The following is a 19,317-nucleotide window of genomic DNA, read 5'->3' as shown; positions in this document are numbered from 1 at the left end:
AATTCTAGATTTGCTTAAAACTTCACATAAAGTCTTTGCATAATCAGTATATAATTTATTGTTAAGAAATATTTTGAGTTTTAACTCTTGGGCCATATTTTAAAAACCTGCAGATTAGGTCAATGAGACAGAAGCCCATCAGCATTCAATTAAAATGTGTGTGTTTGATTAATTGATTTGATTGAAACTTACAATTTCAGAAGATTTGATATTGTTTACATGTCAATAAAGCGATTTTTCATAATTATCGCTCGTAAAAACAACATTTAATACTTACCACCCGACGTCTGACAATGAAGCTTCTGGAAATACTCTCAGAAAAAATATCTTGCTGAAAAATACTGACAAACCTCTGCACTAAGCTTTTGTTAAATTTAATGGTTTAACTTTTATATAGGAAGTTATTGTACGCGGTCCAATTTGACGGAATACAAATTTTGACATTTCTCGTACATTTTGTTATACAGATAATGACACAGAAAGATGCAGAAAACAAGTACAAATTTCGGTTGACCCAAAATGTATCACGAACCAATAACGCTGGAGCCTTAAATTAAATTTTATATTATTCAGGGTTATCCATTTTATGGTTTTAAAAGTAAACATACATAAGTAAAACACATATACAATTTTTTTGTTCGTTATTTTGTATTATAAAGTTTGAATGTTGATATTATGTGTGAAACACTACATCATTTAAATAGCCACCACCCCAATTGTTGCAAGCAACGATTCTTTTGAGGTAATTTTCGACCACTTTTTGGCACACATTGGGTGGTATCTCAGCCATAACAGTACGAATGTTGGTTTTTAAGTGCTTAAAAGTGAAAGGCTTATCTGTATCAAGTTCTTGTTAAAACCACATGTTCTCCAATCGTATTCTTCAATAGCAGGAAAACTAAATCGGTTATCATATCACCACAACGCTGCAAATTGACGGCGACATCGCCGTGTTGCAAGAAGTATGGTCCAATTACAAAGAGCGCACCAAACATTGACTTTGTGTGGATGAAATTTTCTCTCTTCAATTACTTGAAGGTTCTCAAAACCCAACCCAGTAAGAACTGTGCTTCTTCACTGAAGAAAATTCAAAATTCAAGCGCCCATTACGTATCTACGATGTTGTGAATTGTCAGCTAGTTTCAGTTTTTGTGTGAGCTGGATATTATATTTACGTAGGTGTAGATCCAAATGCAAAACACGCTATAATGTGCCGTAAGACAGTAATAATTCTTGAAAACGACAAAGAATCGGCATATTCGTATCTTCGGCAACAATTTCAGTTACAGCAGCAAAATTTTCAGTTGTACGAGTGAAACGATGATGCACAGGTCTTCCAATATATAAAACCAATCCAGTCTCTTCAAATTTCTTCACAAATTTCCAATTATTTTTTATGTAAACCATAATCTCTTAAAGCATGATATGTGGCTGATAATCTTAACAATTATTATGAGTTGTGCGATAGTTAAGCGATCCATTTTCGTAAATGTCAGATTTTCAACTGAAAAAAAAATGATTTAACAACTTAGTTTGACAAATGCTGAATTCCAGCCCTATACTTTTGAAAGTGCAAAATGGATAATCCGTTATGAACACATTTCAATAGTTATCAGAAAATTTTAAGTTCAATGTAACACGTTTAAAACAATTTTATTGCTGAAAAAACTGACAAATGTCTGTATTCAGCTTTTGTTCAAATTAATTATTTAACTTTCCATATGAAGTACTCGCTCACAGAAATGGTTGAGAGTTGTAAGTCACTAGGCCCTGGTTCTTCATGGACTGTTGCGCCACCTAATTTATACGAAATTATTAACATTTAACATTTCTTGTACATTTTGTTATACAGATAATAACACAAAAAGCTAAAACAACAAAAAACTGAAAATATTGACTTCAAATTTTTTAATATCACACAAAATGTAGTATTGTATTTTCTACAATATTAAAATTTAAAAGGTACACTCAGGTGTATACGTACTTTTTTAAATTACTGAACTTCTACTTACTTATTCTTAATTTCCCTCATTTATATAATTAAATTTCACGATGGAATATTGAAAGCTAAAAACCTATTTTCAAACATTATATTTAAATTAAAAAAGAGTTATAATTTCAAACAAATTTACAGAAATGATAAAAATTCGACAGTTATGTAACCCGAGTTATATGCAAGTCAAATTAATACAAGAGGAGAGTCACGACAGTTGAATATTTTGGTTTTAATGTTCCTATTGGAAAAAAATAAATGTTTAATTATTTTTTTTATTTATTTTAATAATCACTTAAGCTTTCAACACTCTTTATGTTTATATTACGAACATATTTTATTTATTAAATTAAAAAAATTCTATGCAGTAAAGACCAGAAAAATTTTCATGACACACTTACATCATTACCCTTTTTTCTGCTTCGTTGCTTTCAGTTCCCAGTGCATTTAAATAATTACACTTGCAGTAAAATGATCATTTACCTTCATTGATAACGAAGACTAAATTAGTGCCGATAAAAACAGTTATTAAATTTTTTTTGCAGCAATAATTATTCGGTGGTGGAAATGTGCAATTATTTTTTTTAATTTGTGTTCGATTCGAACTTTTAACTCATTTTTGTTTTTTAATAAATGCTTTCGTTTTTTTTTAAATTCCAATATCATACCTGTACTCATATGTCGGTGTGTACTTTTTTGTTGTTTTTCATTAAGCTTTTTAAATGAAACCTTTAGCGATGGCTCAACAAGGGCCATCCATCGCCACCGCCTCTTGATATAGCGTTATTTATATCATTGATTTGTTCGTCCCATGTCAGTCATATATCAATTATGCACAAAATTGTTATCGCGCCGTGCGAGTAATTCGGTTCTTAAATTGAAATCCCAAAAACAGAAACCCATCAGGAAAACCTATACAAAAATATACTTTACTCGAATACAAAAGGATTACAAACAAAAACATTCAAAGCATCGAACCGCCAAAAGCCATCCAACCAACCAGCCTACCCCCAAACGTATAAGGTTTATATTTTTACAATGGCGGACACGCTACACCATATCCATCGTTAATTGAATAGGTTCATATATTCACATATATGTATGCATCTACATAGATATATAGATCACAATAAATATCATTGGGGTATGACCGAATGACCAACAACTTCAAAAACCTTCATATAAAGCATTTTCTAATGACCTCGACATTACTGCCTTTCTTTTGAAAATAGTCTAGGAGATAGAGTTTTGGTGAATGCTATTTTAGTTTTTGGGAAAAAAGTTTCTCAAATTCAAATAAAAATCATAAATATCAAAACTAAAGGTTTTCTGACCGCTGTCTGAAATATTTAACTTGATAAAAGTGCTGTCGGTGTTTGGACTAAATGGTACACAAGATTACAGAGATTTAAAGTTAATTAACGAACATTTCTTTAGACCTGAAAAATGCAATACTTCAAAACTTAATATTTAACGTAAAATGTTCTTGTTTCTTGGTGTTCGAAATTTCATGAGTGAAAATAATTAATTCATACAAATTTGAAAAACGATGTGCTTGGTATTTTTGTTTCTCAAATGTATTAAATCTATTGAAATAGTAAAAAAAAATAGATTATTGAGAAGTATAACAAACACCCTTAATTTCATTTCGGGTTCAAAGTGCCAAATTTAAATTCATTAGTTCAGTTTAGTTGGTAAAGTTCTAATAAAAAACGTTTTTCAATTCAGGAAGATAATAAAATATAATAAGCTAGGAAACATTTTTTTTAACCTAATTAACTAGAAAAATGTGTCTCCATAAAAGCAATGTGTCAAAATTTTGTATGGGAAAATAAGTCAACAAAAATCTCCCTTAAGATAAGCATAGGTACACAATTAGAAGATTTTCCAATGTTGGTCGAACTGTCAAAAGTCTTTCAGCATTCAATTAGTTGAAAATTGACAATTTTCTACCGATTGAAAGCTGTCCCTTTATACGGTTGGTTGATTCTATCCAAATATTAAACAAATTTTTTCTCGACAGATCACATAGAATATGCACTTTTTTATAAAAGTAAAAACAACAGGTCGTGCGAAAACATTTATGAAAATATATCGAATGTAAAAAAGTGAAACAATAATGACTATCTTGTTAAATTTGTTCATGTGTCCAGTCCTTTTTAGGTTTTTTTTGTATAACTTCTTTTTCGTTTATTTTCGATTTTCATAGTTTTCAAAATCAAAACCTAAATTGTTGTTCCCTGCTCAAAAACTAGCTGCTAATTAAAAATTGGATAACGCTGTTTGGAAAGAACACCATCCAATATCCAATTAGTGCACAATCGTGCAATTACTTAAAAATATAAACAATTACATCATTAAGATTTTAATAAATGTTAATTTCAAAAAAATTAAGTTAAAACACAAAATATCTCTTAACAATACATTTTTTGAATATGACATCTGTGCAATAAATTTTATAAGAACAATCGATGAAATGATCCAGCTTATAGTTGGGAATTCCAATTAAAAGGTATGTTAAAACTTAGTTTTTTCACAAACTGTCACTATTAAGACATTTTCTAATGCCAGCAAAGGGAAATTAGAAATTGACTAGTTAGAAAAAGGAAAGGAAAGGTTTTAAATTTTGGAGTCTCTAAGTAAATTTTTAAATACATATTTAGAAATGTTATACTTAGTAAAATGTTAAGCCTATAAAGTAGGTTCTTTAAAATGTTGCGCTATTCATTTTAAAAAATTGACTTTCATATACCAAACTTAATGGTAGTCATTTTTGTATTCTAAATCGGATTCATTTTTAACTAGCAATGTTTTTACTTACTTATTAAGAAAACGAAATGTCATAAAACGATAACCTGTCTCTCGAAAAGCTAACACTAACTTCCAGACTATACCTAAATAAAAACAAAAGAAACTTGCTCCCTCGTGTCCTTTTTGACAAAAGAAGTCCACCACATCACAGAAGATAGTTAAAGGAAGAATTAAACTTCATTAATTTCATTCCGGAAAATGACTCCACATTAAACGGACACACGGTGTCATACTTTCGAAATAATATTTCTCTTTTCCTTTTTTTTGAAACGCCGTACAACATACAAATTCGTAAGTTAAACCGACCCCAAAGCTCCCTGAAGCTATTCAAATTATTATTAAACCACCCAGGTCATAATTTACATATCTATCTACTTTCAAACATACTACGGGCGGGTATGGTGAAGGTGATGCAATTTGTACCATTGAAACAATTTTTGTTTTTTTTTTTTTTTAATTGACAAGAGTGTGGGGAGCAGGGAGGAAGTTTAAAAAACAAAATACGTATTCACATATTTTCGCGAATTAAAATATAGAGGTTGTATTTTCCTGAGTACGGTACAACTGTGGCGCGGCTCGGATCGGCGGGCGGTGGCAATGCTTGGTCCTCATCGTATATTATAATGACATGTTTTTGAAAAACAATTGCAATTGCAACCGAAACAACCACAAAGACGACGACGGACGACCGCGACGACTATATTACTACGACTACGGCGAATATGATGGTGAAGACAAAAACTGTTGCGACAGCACATAACGACTGGAACGGTGTATGTTGAAAATCAAGATAAGATTTCAACGCTGCAAGGTTTTTTAACCAAGGAAAGCTCACAGAGATGTGGTAAAACGATAAAAGGGTCCTTTAAATGAATACCTAACCCATGTACAACCCACGAGCGATGACTAGGACGAATGAAACTTTGGGTGTCTTTAAATAACATAAAGAGTGCTATTCAAATTGTTTAAAAACAAAAATAAAAACATTTGTATGACTCTTAAAACATTCGGTTGTGGTGACTTTTTGTGAGAACAGGAAAAAAATCGTCTTTTTCGATTTTAACAAATTTTTTGTTACAAATTTATTTTTAAAAGACAACACATGTGATTTCGAAATATTTACATATGTACAAAAGGTGCCTATGTCAAACTTTCTTACCAGTCAGTACTCATGTTTGGCCAGCTCTTCACATATTCTCAGGACTTAAACTCTTTTAAACCCTTTTTAGATTCCTGCTCCTTACAATAAGTCGTTGTTGACAAGCATAAAACTTATATTACCAACGTTATATGAATTCAAAATCTACGAAAAAAGCGTATGTGATGCAAGAGAGAAGTACATTTATAACTATAATATATATACATATATGTATATGTATATACACTATAGGCTACGCTTACAAAATCTGTTAAAAAAAGTGGTTTCTTTCTTGTAAAGAAAAAACGTACGGATGTAATCAATAAAGTTAAACCTTTTCATACTTGTCAAATGCGGGTAAAGCAAGTTATTTAACTTGCCCTCTAATAATATCTGACACAATTATCATTGCTAAACTTGAGGCACACTTTCAAGTTTTCATCATTAGAGTTGATTAAAACCTTAGAGTTGAAACACATATTAAAATTTCTCTTTATTTACTAAATTTGTTTCTTACCTCCAAAGTTGAAAATCTGATGTAGGAATGTTTTTACATTTAAAAATTTCCCTGCGATATTTCTAAAATAGAACAAAAATTTTCAGTTTCGTAATTAAATTTGTTTTAATAATAATTATTATTTATTAAGCGAAAATATCGTGCCCATAAAGCCAAAGGGTTTAATTTAATCGATTTAAGAGCAAAAGAAGTTCCCAGAGACTAATTGAAATGAGTTACAATAAACCCATAAGTACGTGATTGTCCCCGTTCCCGACTTTAAATGTGGCTGGCGTTACACATGAATTTATTTGAAATACACCATTTCGTACTAAATATTATTTATATTTCATAATTTCTGAAATTCTGAAGTGTAAACCATATGTTGTTTGCAATTAAAAAATTGCATAGTATTTCCAAAATATTCAAATGGAATATTTTCTCATTTTTCGACTCCTTCTTTTAATTTCATTTAAAACGCTTCAAAAGCTTGAAAAATCATAAGCTCTATTTGATCATTAAATTTTGACTTTTCTAAGTATTGAAGCATCTTAAGTTTCATTTCAAATTGTTGCTTCGTTGTTTATAATGAGCGACTCAAGCTACATTCGTTTTGAAAAATAACAGTTTTTGCTTTTTTCGTTTTTAAACATACTATACTTGAATAATAATTTAGCAGATATTGTTTTCTTTCTGTCCACAACAGAGATCCAATTTCACTTCCAACCTTTTTTTTAACAATATTCTAGAATTATTTACATCAAAATCAACAAAAAGAAATCAATATTTATGTGTCAATAACCAAGTTTGGTTTTTAACTTTAATTTATTTGTGGAGTTATGAAAATCTTAATTTGATTAACTCTAAAATTTGATATGGTCAGTAAAAAACGTTAGTTTTGAGTAAATAAAAACAAAGTCTAGAGTTGAAAATAAAAATCCTCAAATTACATATGTGCAACTTTCACTGAAAATTTTCAGCTTAGTTAACATTTATTTTCGCTATTTTCAGAACATTCAAATTTTTCTTAAAATAAAAAATTGAAAAAACTAACGTTGATTTTCAAACTGCTTCTATTCTTATGAAGTGATTAATAATTATTAATGTATGACTTTATTTACAGACAATCTTTTAATCCCTTAAACTTGGTCTTGGTCAATACTCTTTTTTCGTAGAGCTTGCATATTACGGTTAGTTTTACTCGTCAACGATGATTGCTTCTATTTTGACTTGGGTTTTAAATCTTGAGAAAAAGTACCTTCGGTTGGATCACTTCACGGGTTGTCAAGACTAGTGTTTAGCACCATTTAAAAATTAATAGTATGCTTTCTCAAAGGTTTGCTTACAAAATTTCCCTTCACTTATAAATAACTTCCAAAAAAGATTTGCATAACTGAAACAAATTAAAAAAGCAGCGAATGTAAAAATAAACCGTTATAATTGTGAGTGTTAAATGTTAAATAGTGAAACTTTTAAAAATTGCTATAAATAATATCTATTTCTGGTCATTTACGGAATAGAATAATAAAAATAAAAGGAAAGTCATAAAACAAATAGAGTGACGTTCAACCTACATACATATAAATTTAAAAGGTTACAAAAACTGATGTATTGGTTGTCATCAATAAAATTTTGAAACTAAAAAAATGCTTACATTAAACCCAAGGAGTTTGCTGGTATTTATAAAAGTGATATGTATTTTATTTAGTTTAATTTTGGTAAATGGATTTTTTTTTGTGTAATGTTTTGTCAATGCACAAATTTAATTGTTACAATATTTGTACATATATATCAACAAGATGCGGGTTAATGGGTTAATATATCTTATACTTTTTCTGATCCACTGATGCAATTCAACGAGACCGAAGATATTGATCCCGGTTGTTGCCGTTGTCAATTATCAATCGAATTAAAACCTTTCGATTGTTTCCATTGGTTTCCATATTTGTTATTGCGTAACTCAATCGATCGAAGAATACATTATTGCGAATGAACGGACAGAATTTTTTCAATATTTTTAAAAATATTCGATAACATTTCAAAATGAGTGGAATTAAGTTATAGTTTAGCGATAGTGATAGTGATACAGATACTAAAGTTGTAAAGTTAAAATTACCAGAAACAGAAGGCATATCATAGATATCTCTAGACCTCTGAAATTGTAAGAAGCAATGTAAGATCTATGAAATACAAGTTCCTTAAATATTTTCGCTTATCCCATAAAAGTTTCCTAGAGCATTTTAATGCGGTTGACCCAAATCTCAGGAATTCCCAACATAATAAAACTTGATACTAATTTAAAATTCTGTGCTCATGGATTTGTTAAAGTTTTTATTTCATTGAAAAAAGTTTTCTGGAAGTTTTTTGATTTTTGCATTTTTCTTGAGATTTTTGTTTGCTTTCAAACTTTGTTGATCTTATTGTTGATGCATTTCTGTTAGATGTCGAAGAACATAGGAGTTTGAATGAGGCATATTATTGATTCCATAGTATCTATTTTCTCAAGTCTCTTATCATTTCCAATATTTTTCTGTTATGACGAATTATTCTTCTACACAGATCCTAAGCCACCAAATTCAATTTCAAAATGGTCAACCATGGTGTTCTGCTAATTGGTTAAAAGTATGAAGCTTATTTGGTCCACCACGAGTTGCTTTTTGTTCCACTTTATTCTATGATATCTACTTTTTAACGATAAATTTAAAATCTGCCCATTACTAATTGAAAAAAGAAAATTACAATATCAAATTACATCTTGCTTAAAAAAATGTTCCTCATTACCTTTAGCCAATTCTCCAAAGTACGCATTGTAGGACCTTATCAATTTGGGGCTAGTGAAGAACATTCAACTGAACATGTCACTCTCCTTCAATTCAATATTTAAAACCTGAGATCTAATAAATCCACGATTTCATTAAACATAGACATTGAAAAGGCGTTTGATGATCTTTGTCACTATGGTAAGATTTATAAATTTGTAATACTTAATGCATGGCTATTGCGAATTACTCAAAGTTTCCTAGAAAGTCGATGCTCATAAATATTTGTTAAAACTGACCAGTCGGATCTTTTCCAAGAACTATAAGGGATCAATATTGGGTCCACTTATATTATTTATATAATTTTCTATTTCGTTATTTAAATGATGAACTTACTGGAATACTATTTTCAGACGATACCGTCATAGTACCCTGTGTAAAATTGGTTCGCCCAATCTTGGCTCACGCATTTTGCACCCTGTTTACCATTTCACCTACTATAGGAAAAGAGCTTGAGCTTAAGATTTCACTTTGGAAAATTTAGAAGAGCGAATAAAAAATATGTTGCCAATAAAATAATGTATGAAGATTGCAAAATGATTCCGCCCGTCCAATATTTAACAAACCTTACCAAAATTAAGTTAAAACGCACTGAATATCAATCAAACGCACTTATAAGATCCTTATTTGATTCGAACCTAACACACAGTTTTGAACACAATTTATTATCATTCTCCTTATAACATCATGAATGAGAAATCACTGCTATCAATAGAGCCTGAAATTAACAGGAATTGCTTGATGCGAGAAAGCGATATGCTCCAACTTAAGAGGATAAACAACTTAAATTATTGTTTTTATTTGATTGAAATGAAAACACACTAATTATTCTTATTCATTATTTATTTTGTTTTGTATTATGTGAAGCGCAGAGGAAATGGATTATCCGTTCACTTTGTCTTTGGTCACTACAACTACGGCAAAAGGTGTTGTAAGAGATACCCAACTTCTCTGCATGAACTCCTATAGGCTAATGTCCGGTACAAACCGCACCAATCCTGGATATGTCTTGCCTTGGCCTACATAGAAGATCATTTGTACGGGTTTTAGAATAGGTGGGCCATATTTTCCTTGGTATAATGCAGTTGGGTAAATTGTTCCACCTTCGGTTTCATTTAGTTTGGTAGATAGAAAAGATTTTACCCTTCATAGCACCAAGAGGAATGTTAACCATTTCCGGCCGATCCTGGCCTGGCTAGCTCGTCAGCCCGTTTATTTCCCACGATACCACTATGGCCCAAAACCCCGATCAGGGTGACACCGAGGTTAATATTCAGGATCGCAAGCTCATCGCGACATTTCTGGACCAATTTAGATGAGGATGTGGCCGAGTTAATGGCTTTGACAGCTGCTTGACTGTCTGTGAAGATAGCCGCATTTCGGTTTTGGTTTGGGATTTGTTTAAGTATCTTACATGCCTCCCTTATTGCCAGCAGTTCAGCCTAAAAAATGCTAACAAAGTCAGGAAACCTAAAGGATTTACCTACATTTTGGGACTCAGAGAAGATCCCAGAACCAATTCCGCACTCCATCATTGAGCCGTCAGTAAAGATGGTTGTGTCGAAACCTTTCGACACGATGTCATCCTCCCAATCTTCTCTGGGTGGGAAAATAACCTTAAAACCCTTACTAAGGCTCAAAGTAGGAGTGCAGTAGTCAGTGTCTACCGAGGGAATTAATTTCGTTCTGTTGCTGTGACCATAAGGTTTTGACAACCAGCTGTTTGATTCCTTCAGCCTAATAGCGCTGAAGGAAACTATGTATTTAATAACACGCAAGCGGTTCTCTGAACCTTCTTTAGCTTATCAGTATTATAGGCTTTGTTAAGAGCAGCCCCACAAAATCGAACAATGTGTTAAGATTGGACGTACTTCGGCTGTGTACGTCCATAAAATCATCTTCGACTGAAGTCCCCACTTTTTGCCGAAAGTTTTGCTGCAGGCGTAGAAGGCAACACAGGCCTTTTTAACCCGTACTTCAATATTTAGTTTCCAGTTTAGTTTAGGGTCGAGTATAACTCCCAAATATTTTGCACTGGAAGACAATGATAGGATTTGACCGTTGAGTCGAGGTAGCGTGAAGGGCGGTACTTTAGTTTTGGTGGTAAAGAGCAACAGTTCAGTTTTACTTTGGTTAACTCCTAGTCCACAACTTGTGGCCCATCTGCTAACTTTCTTCAAAGCTGACTCCGTGATTTCAATAATCACAGAGGTGTACTTTCCTGACACCAATAGCACCAAAGCATCCTCATAGGCTACCGCCTTCACTCTACGTCTCTCTAATTTAACTAGAATTGTATCCATGACCAGAAGCCATAGAAGAGGCAAAAGGACACCACCCTAGGGTGTTCCCCTACTAACGTGTTTTGTTGCGATTGTATTGCCTAGAGTGGCTAGAATATTCCTGCTACTGAGCATGGAAATAATCCATTCTCGAATGAAGTCTTCTACACCGAACTTAACGAGCGATTCTTCTATGGATTCGGTAAGGACGTTGTTAAAAACACATTCTATGTCTGAGAAGGTGGCAAGAGTAGATTCTTTATAATGGATTGTTTTTTCTACAGTACGCACTACCTCATGGAGGGCACTCTCCGTAGATTTGCCCTTAAGATAAGCATGCTGAGAGCCGTTTATCCACGGTTCTTGAATAACGCCAATGTCGAAGTTTTCCTCCCTAATTAAAACTGTCAGATTAGAAGCACACTTAGAGTGCTTCAGATTAATCTGGATGACCTTCAGCGCGTTTTTAATTATTTTTAGCTGCAGAGCTGGGCCCGGTTACTCGGTGGGGACCTCGACTCCGCTAACAACATCGTCAACCTCGACGTTGTCATCAGCTTTGTCGGTGTCTGTTCCCCGAATCTGCAGAATCCTAATTTTGGCATTCCTTATGCCAAAACTAAGTTTGTACTCGGCCTTTTCGAGAGCCCCTAGACTTTCCTCGCTAATCCTCAGAAGGTAAGAGGCGCTGGTCTTCTGCCTTTACTACAGCCCAATCGTGCATGGGGATCAGCGGAGTTTTCCTCTGAAGACCACGGATCAGATCCTGTCCGGTTGGCTTTATGCTCATGAGCGGCAACAAAATGCGAGCCTTCAGTTGTCTAGGGATGTCCTTAGTTGGGATAAGCTTGAGTTTTAAGCCCTCGCAGTCATTGCTAACCTTAGCAATGCTTTCACTAAGGAAATCCCTAGAAAACCTGTCCGCACACTTGATTACCCTATACCCCCTGAACATCTCGCCAGTGCAAAAACTAGGGTAGGGGCCCTCTCTGTTTGATATAGTTAATGAAAACACCATCTCAGAGAGCTTGCCCTAGAGAGAGTTAAACACCTTCAGCAGACCTTTTCTGTTTGTGGAGAGCTCATCCACAATTTCACTAAGAGTACGCAGTTGCTTTGTCCGGCCGTCAAGCTTGCTCCTTTTCTGAGACGCCTTCCGATAGTTTTTTGGTTCCTCGAGTTGCACTGCTACTGCTACTGTTACTTTAAGAAAAACAAATTTAATTTAAATTCAAGTATTTTATTTTTGATGTTTAAGAAAAGGCAGGATTAAAAAATTTGGTTCTTTTGCTTGACTGCTCTTTAGAGATATAAATTTCAAAAAGGAAGTCTTTCATAGAGCGGTGACAAAGACAACAATATTAATTAATGGAAAGTACATATTTGTTTCAGTTTAAATGAAATTCGAATTTAATTTACGGCATTGCCAGGTTTGGCAACACTCCCCCCTGGTAAGCTGGTGGCTTCTTCCAGTTACCATCTTCGCCAAACCGTCTTACATCAAGTACTGCTAGTTTTGCCACCGGTCGTGTGTATGTTCCAGTGGCTGTCTTCACAATTGCTGATCTCGTCTGTCCGTCTTTGCTTAGGTTCGCCTGCAAGATTACTCCCTTTGGCCAGGTGTTTCTGGGGTTCTTTTCATCAACAATTAAAACGATATCTCCTTCTGATACAGGCTTAGCAGGTTCGAACCATTTCGTTCGTCTGGTGAGAGAGGGGAGATATTCCTTCACCCAACGCTTCCAAAAAAGATTACTGTATTGTTCGCATGCAAGCCAATGTTTGCGGAGTGTATGGCCATCGCTTGAAAGCTCCCCGGTAAGTCTTATGCCGTTTGATGACCCCATCAAAAAATGATTTGGGGTGAGCGCCTCATCACTGTCGGTATCTATAGGAATATAAGTAAGTGGTCTAGAATTTATAATGAACTCAACCTCCGCCATCATTGTAAGCAAAACTTCGTCTTTAGGGTTACGGCCGATATGCATTTTTGCCAAAACTTGTTTCACTGATCGTATAAGCCGCTCCCAGCTACCACCCATATGGGGCGAAGTGGGAGGGATGAACTTCCATTCAATTTTTTCTTTTTCAAGATTTTTAGAAATGTCTTCTGTGCAAAGCTCTTCTATTGCCGTTTTCAGTTCTTGACTAGCTCCTCGGAAATTTGTGCCGTTGTCACTCCAGACTTGCTTCGGTCTTCCTCGTTTCGCGCAAAATCTTTTAATTGCTAGGATGCACGAATCACTTGACAGGCTATGTGCTATTTCAATTTGAATAGCTCTCACAGTGAGACAAGTAAATAGAACACCCCATCGTTTTTCGGTGTGTCGTCCAACGGCGACTAGGATTGGCCCAAAATAATCCACCCCTACATATGTAAATGGTCGGGTAAAGGCCTTTAGGCGTGCTTCAGGAAGATCAGACATCATTGGAGCTACATGCATAGCTCTATTGTTGCGACACTCTTGACAATTATTTTGAACTCTTTTTAGGACTGCTCTTAAAGTTGGAATGTAAAAGAATTGACGTATTTCATTTACTGCTGTTTCGAAAAAAATATGTTTATATTTTCTATGAAAATTGTCAACAATCAGTGTAGTGACATGATGCTGTTTCGGTAAGATAACTGGTCTTTTACAATCAAGAGTAACATGGTTAGAAGCATCTATACGACCTTTTACCCTCATTACTCCCTTCGTATCCAGATAAGGACTCAACTGGTATAGTGAACTTGTTTTTTCAATTGGCTGTTTATTTTGCAAGGCATTTATTTCTTTAGGATAACCTTCAGATTGACATATCATATATAAATATGTTTCAGCTCCTTTGACGTAATCTAGATTACCATTTTCGTCTTGACATAGCCAAAGTAGGTAACTTTTCGTACCTTTACTTTCTCCTAGATCGAAACAATCGTCCGGTTTGCGGAATTTCTGTAGAAATATACAGAAGTATTTAAAAACATATGAAACTGCAGTGACCGTTTCTTCCCATGAAGAAAACTGCATATAATTTTGTAGTGGTGTTACAGAAACGTCAATGTGAGTATGTACTTCAATCTCATTTCCTGTATCCTCTTTAGGATTCAAAGGCCAAGAATCTTTTGGGCTGTAGAGAAAATCTGGTCCTCGATACCAACGGCTGTCTGAAGAAAAATCAACTTTGAGATTCCACTTTGTGGCATCATCGGCTACGTTATGTTCACTTGGAACCCATCGCCACTCGTTTTCATTCGAATTTTCTAGTATTTCACCAACTCTAAATGTAACAAACTGTTTAAGCTTTCGATTATCATTTTTTATCCAACATAATACTGACTGAGAATCTGACCAGAAGTAACGCCTATTTATTTGAATTGAGTGTCCATTAATGACAGTTTGTGCTAATCGAACACCTAACACAGCTGCTTCTAATTCCATTCTAGGAACTGAAATCGGTTTTAAAGAAGCTACTTTCGTTTTTGAACATACCAAATTACATTGAATAGATGTGCCACGTTGTACTCTCAAGTAGCATACCGCAGCAAATCCTGACAGGCTAGCGTCTACAAAAACATGTAACTCTACTGTAGATTCAGCATCAAACTTCAAGTTATTAAGATAAGGTCTTCTTATTTTGATTTCTCTAATTGTAGGTAGCAAATTCAGCCACTTTTTCCAAAGTTCAAAGTGCGCTTCATGTATTGGTTCATCCCAGTTTATACGCTCACGCCAAATAGATTGCAATAAAATTTTTAGAAACATCAAGAAATGCCCAATTAGACCAAGTGGGTCAAAGGTACTCATAAGCACGCGCAAAACAATTCGTTTAGTCGGGGGAAATAAGCCCTCTAGGATCTCTTTATCAAAATTTTTGCTGTTAAATAAAAATGAAAATTGGTCAGTTAACGGTGACCACCACATCCCTAAAACTTTTTCAAATTCGTAAGGACTTGAACGGTTTTTAAATGGCTTTGCACAATCGGCTGCATTTTTTCCTAGAGCTGCTACTACACTCTCACAGTTGCTCATGAAGTTTCTTATTTCAAAGCCAGCCTGTTGATGAATGTATATGACTTCGTTTGTTATGCGCATTGCTTCTTCTGGGGTGTCAAAACTGTCTAAAAAATCGTCGACATAATGATTCCGTATAATGGCTTCTGCTGCTCGGGGAAACTTTTCAGAATGTTCCATTGCATTTTTGTTTTTCACATAATCTGCACAGTATGGTGAGCATGTGGCACCGAAAGTTAGTACGTTCATAGCGTAGTCTTCTATTATTCCTGTTTCCTTGCTCCTCCACAGGAACCTTTGAGCGTGTTGATCAGCTTCTTCCACAAGCACTTGGTGGAACATTTCTTTTATATCACCACAGATTGCTATATTCCTTTGACGAAAACGAAATAGTATGTCTATAAGTGAGACAAGATAGTCGGGTCCGGAAAGTAGCATTGAGTTTAGCGAGACTCCGTCAACTTGCGCGGCCGCATCCCATACCATTCGCACCTTTGATGGCTTGTTGGGATTTAAAACGGGAAAAATGGGAAGATACCAGATTCGGTTGCCTTTATAGTTTTGTAAATCATCACTTGTAAGTTTGCGCACATATCCTTGTCGTAAATAATCGGAGATTTGTGAATCTAAATTTGCTGCTAGTTCGGGCTCTTTATGTAATCGTTTCTCAAGGCACATAAGTCTTCGTTCTGCGGATGGTCTGCTATTTGGAAATGCATGACATTCACTTTTCCATAAAAGCGGAACACTGAACCTCTTACCTAGTCGTTTAGCTGAGCTTTCTAGCAGGTTCTCGGCTCTTACATCTCTGTCCTTAGTAAGTTTTCTTATCTCCTTTGAACCGAAGCTTTCTATTGAAAAGAATTCCCGAACTAATTCATGAAGCTTTTCATCTGCTTGCTCTTTACACTCACACAAATGATAATTTTGATAATCGATTGATGTTTCGCCTTCCTCTTCACAAGGTCCATAAATAGTCCATCCAAGACGCGTTTTGATTGCTGATGGTTGGTTAATTCTTCCTTCGCGATATTTCAAAGAATTTAATAAATTGGCATTATCGAGGCCTATTAATATTCTCGGTCGAGCATCAGTAAAAGATTGAATAGGAATACCTTTCAAATAATGGTAGCATGACGCAAGCGAATTAAAGTTAATTGTTTGTGCAGGAAGATTTAAAGACTCAACAGTTCGAATGTTTGTAAGTGCGTACTTTTTAGAACTTTGTTTAGCTGCTATCATCAAGTTAACTTTCTTTGATTTCTCTTCAGTGCGAGAATTACCCGACGTCCATCTCAAACGGAGTTCTTGGGGTTCACCTTTTAATTTGAGAATGTCTGCCAACTCATTATCCATCATCGTCACAGAGGAGCCATCATCTAGAAAGGCGAATGCTTCGATTTTAATGTCATTGTTGTAGAGAGACACAGGCAAAATTTTAAACAACAAACTTCCTTTGTGTTTATGCGTGCAATGATAACTAGACAGATTTTGATTTTCAGATCTTGCAGCTGGTTGCTCATGTTTGTGCAGCAACTTATGATGTCTATACGTACAGTTCATTATTCCACATCTATTTGCGGACAAACATCTTCGCTTATTATGGTTGACAAGGCATGTGCGACACAGAAAATGTTTCTTCACTGCTTTCCATCTGTTATTTAAACTAAGTCCACTAAATTCATCGCAATTTTCCACTGACTTGCAAGCTCCTTTACAGATAACACAATGCTTTTGCTGATCTTGACACTGGAATTCATTTTTCGCTTCATCATGATGTCCATTTAGATGGAAATTGGATGGCTGTCGCCTTTTGTCAGGCTTAACATCTTTTGAGAGTAAACTCACATCTGTTACCTCACAAGCAGCTTGGGCAACTTGAAACAACCAGGAACTAAATGTTGTCAGATCTATATTCTGCTTGTTCAGTTTAAAAACACCCCAATTCAACTTGGTTTGGAATGGCAATTTATCGGTCAATTCTTGCATCAGGCAAGGGTTGTTTAAATGTGATGTCAATCCAGCAGCTTCCATTGTAGCAACGATGTTCTGAACCGATAAGGCAAAGGCGACTAATGTATCTAACTTATCATCTCTAGGTGGGCGTTCTTGTCTCAGCCTAGAAATCAGGGTTTTAATAATTGATTCTGGACGACCAAATAGCATCTTCAGTGTTTCGATTATACTTGGGACTTGATTTGGATAGAGTAGTTTAGCTCTCACTGATTCAAGGGCGTTGCCCTTTAGACATCTATTAAGCCTTATCAAATTTTCGTCATCTGAAAACCCGCATGCAAGGGTTGTACTCTTGAAACAACTGAAAAATAATGGCCACTCTTCTGGCCGTCCCGAAAACGTCGGTAATTCCTTAGAAACAATATGCCTTGTTGCTATCTGCTGAGTATTAAGATAAGGCCTTCCTCTTGCTTGGTCGATGATGTCGTTGCCACGGTCATCGTTATGAAGAGTGTGGACGGTTGACGGATTTTGGAAAATTGTTGAGTCTCTGTTGGTTGTTGTGTTGATGTTAACAGCTGGCATGGAAGAACCGTAGGCTCCGACCCATGTCTCATTTAGATTTATTGCTCTTGTTAGCTCTTGGGTATTAGATTTGGGTACTAATTGTTGCTTGCTTCCGCTTTGATGATTCAAAGTGGGGCAAACTTGGTTTTTAGTTATGGATTGCTGGTTAATCCACTTATCTACCCTTGATGATGTTGACTCGTCTTCACTTTCACTATCTGTTTGTTGCTCCAAAAGCTTATACTTTGCTTCCAAATATTCGCGATCTCTTTTTTTCATTAGATCTCTTTCTTCTTCTAACCTCATTAAGTTTAATTGCAATGATTTTACCGAATTTATCGATTTGGATTTATTTGATTTTGTACGCGCTGGGACACATAACTTGGGATTTTCATTTTTGTTGCCGTTAAGTTGTTTCGAGGCAGTAGGTGAAAAAGACGTCTGTTGTAAATTTCTTCCGGAATCCGCTGGTGGTAACCGTGTCGATGTACATATAGGGTTTTTTTGTGTTGCTTCAAACTGTTCGTTGGATGATGAAGTCCCTCCTTGGTTATCCAAGTCCTTCTGATGACACTCTTTGCATTTCCAGTCTTTATCTTCGATGCTGGCGTTAACTCCGACACATTTAAAGTGATGCCATCCATCACATTCGTCACATTGAACCATTTGACTGTTGTCGGCATCGTTACATGATTGGCAGGAAATTTGTGCATCGGGTTGTTTTGTATTTGACGGAGGTGAGTTCACCATATTTTCAAACAACTTACTATAAACCTTAATACTAAGACTTACCTGACAGTGGCGAATATGAGCTGAACAAAAATTCTCTGAGGTGGAGGTTAAGTTGCATTTGGCTGCAACTCGGCACGTGTTGAAATATTCCAGGTAACCTTTTGAAGCGTTAATCCACAATTTGATCGTAATCTTGGCGATGGTTATCGTATCTCTATTTATATTAAAGACAATTCTTTAGACTTTAGCTAGGCTTTGGTGAACGAACTCGTAGGTTATGCCTATGGCTTTTGTCGTGTTTTTTTTTTAAACAGAATTGCGAGCAGTTTATACTGATATTTAAGCAAATTTTTTAATGTTACTTTAAGAAAAACAAATTTAATTTAAATTCAAGTATTTTATTTTTGATGTTTAAGAAAAGGCAGGATTAAAAAATTTGGTTCTTTTGCTTGACTGCTCTTTAGAGATATAAATTTCAAAAAGGAAGTCTTTCATAGAGCGGTGACAAAGACAACAATATTAATTAATGGA

At 34.8% G+C, this 19,317-nt stretch overlaps 2 protein-coding genes and 1 long non-coding RNA gene across 5 annotated transcripts in view; 1 reads left to right on the top strand and 2 right to left on the bottom strand.

The window, feature by feature from the left end:
• LOC129953198 (uncharacterized) overlaps nt 1-19,317 on the top strand; it is a 126,908-nt gene that overhangs the window by 24,365 nt on the left and 83,226 nt on the right. The gene's annotated exons all lie outside the window — the stretch shown is intronic.
• LOC129953232 (uncharacterized) lies at nt 616-2,655 on the bottom strand. 3 transcript variants are annotated; one of them, XR_008782466.1, is made up of 3 exons: nt 2,395-2,655; nt 2,013-2,234; nt 616-1,797 (listed from the first exon to the last, which is right to left on the bottom strand). It is a non-coding gene; the product is annotated as an uncharacterized LOC129953232 (long non-coding RNA). The 3 variants fall into 3 exon arrangements; XR_008782462.1 differs by having other exon boundaries at nt 2,289-2,401; XR_008782461.1 differs by lacking the exon at nt 2,395-2,655 and having other exon boundaries at nt 618-1,504; nt 1,563-1,797; nt 2,013-2,386.
• Nucleotides 12,955-18,804, bottom strand: LOC129948078 (uncharacterized). The gene has a single exon (XM_056058903.1). It carries the CDS (start codon nt 18,802-18,804, stop codon nt 12,955-12,957), a length of 5,850 nt encoding a protein of 1,949 aa, XP_055914878.1.

Source organism: Eupeodes corollae, chromosome 1 (genome assembly GCF_945859685.1).
Source record: "Eupeodes corollae chromosome 1, idEupCoro1.1, whole genome shotgun sequence".
In the NCBI taxonomy this organism is placed as follows: domain Eukaryota; kingdom Metazoa; phylum Arthropoda; class Insecta; order Diptera; family Syrphidae; genus Eupeodes; species Eupeodes corollae.
Note: the sequence above shows the minus strand (reverse complement) of the source record. Positions and strands in the feature narration are given on the sequence as shown.

What these genes read in the sequence shown, in the direction of transcription:
- LOC129948078 (XM_056058903.1), bottom strand. Translation starts at nt 18,804, where the DNA reads ATGGTGAACTCACCTCCGTCAAATACAAAACAACCCGATGCACAAATT.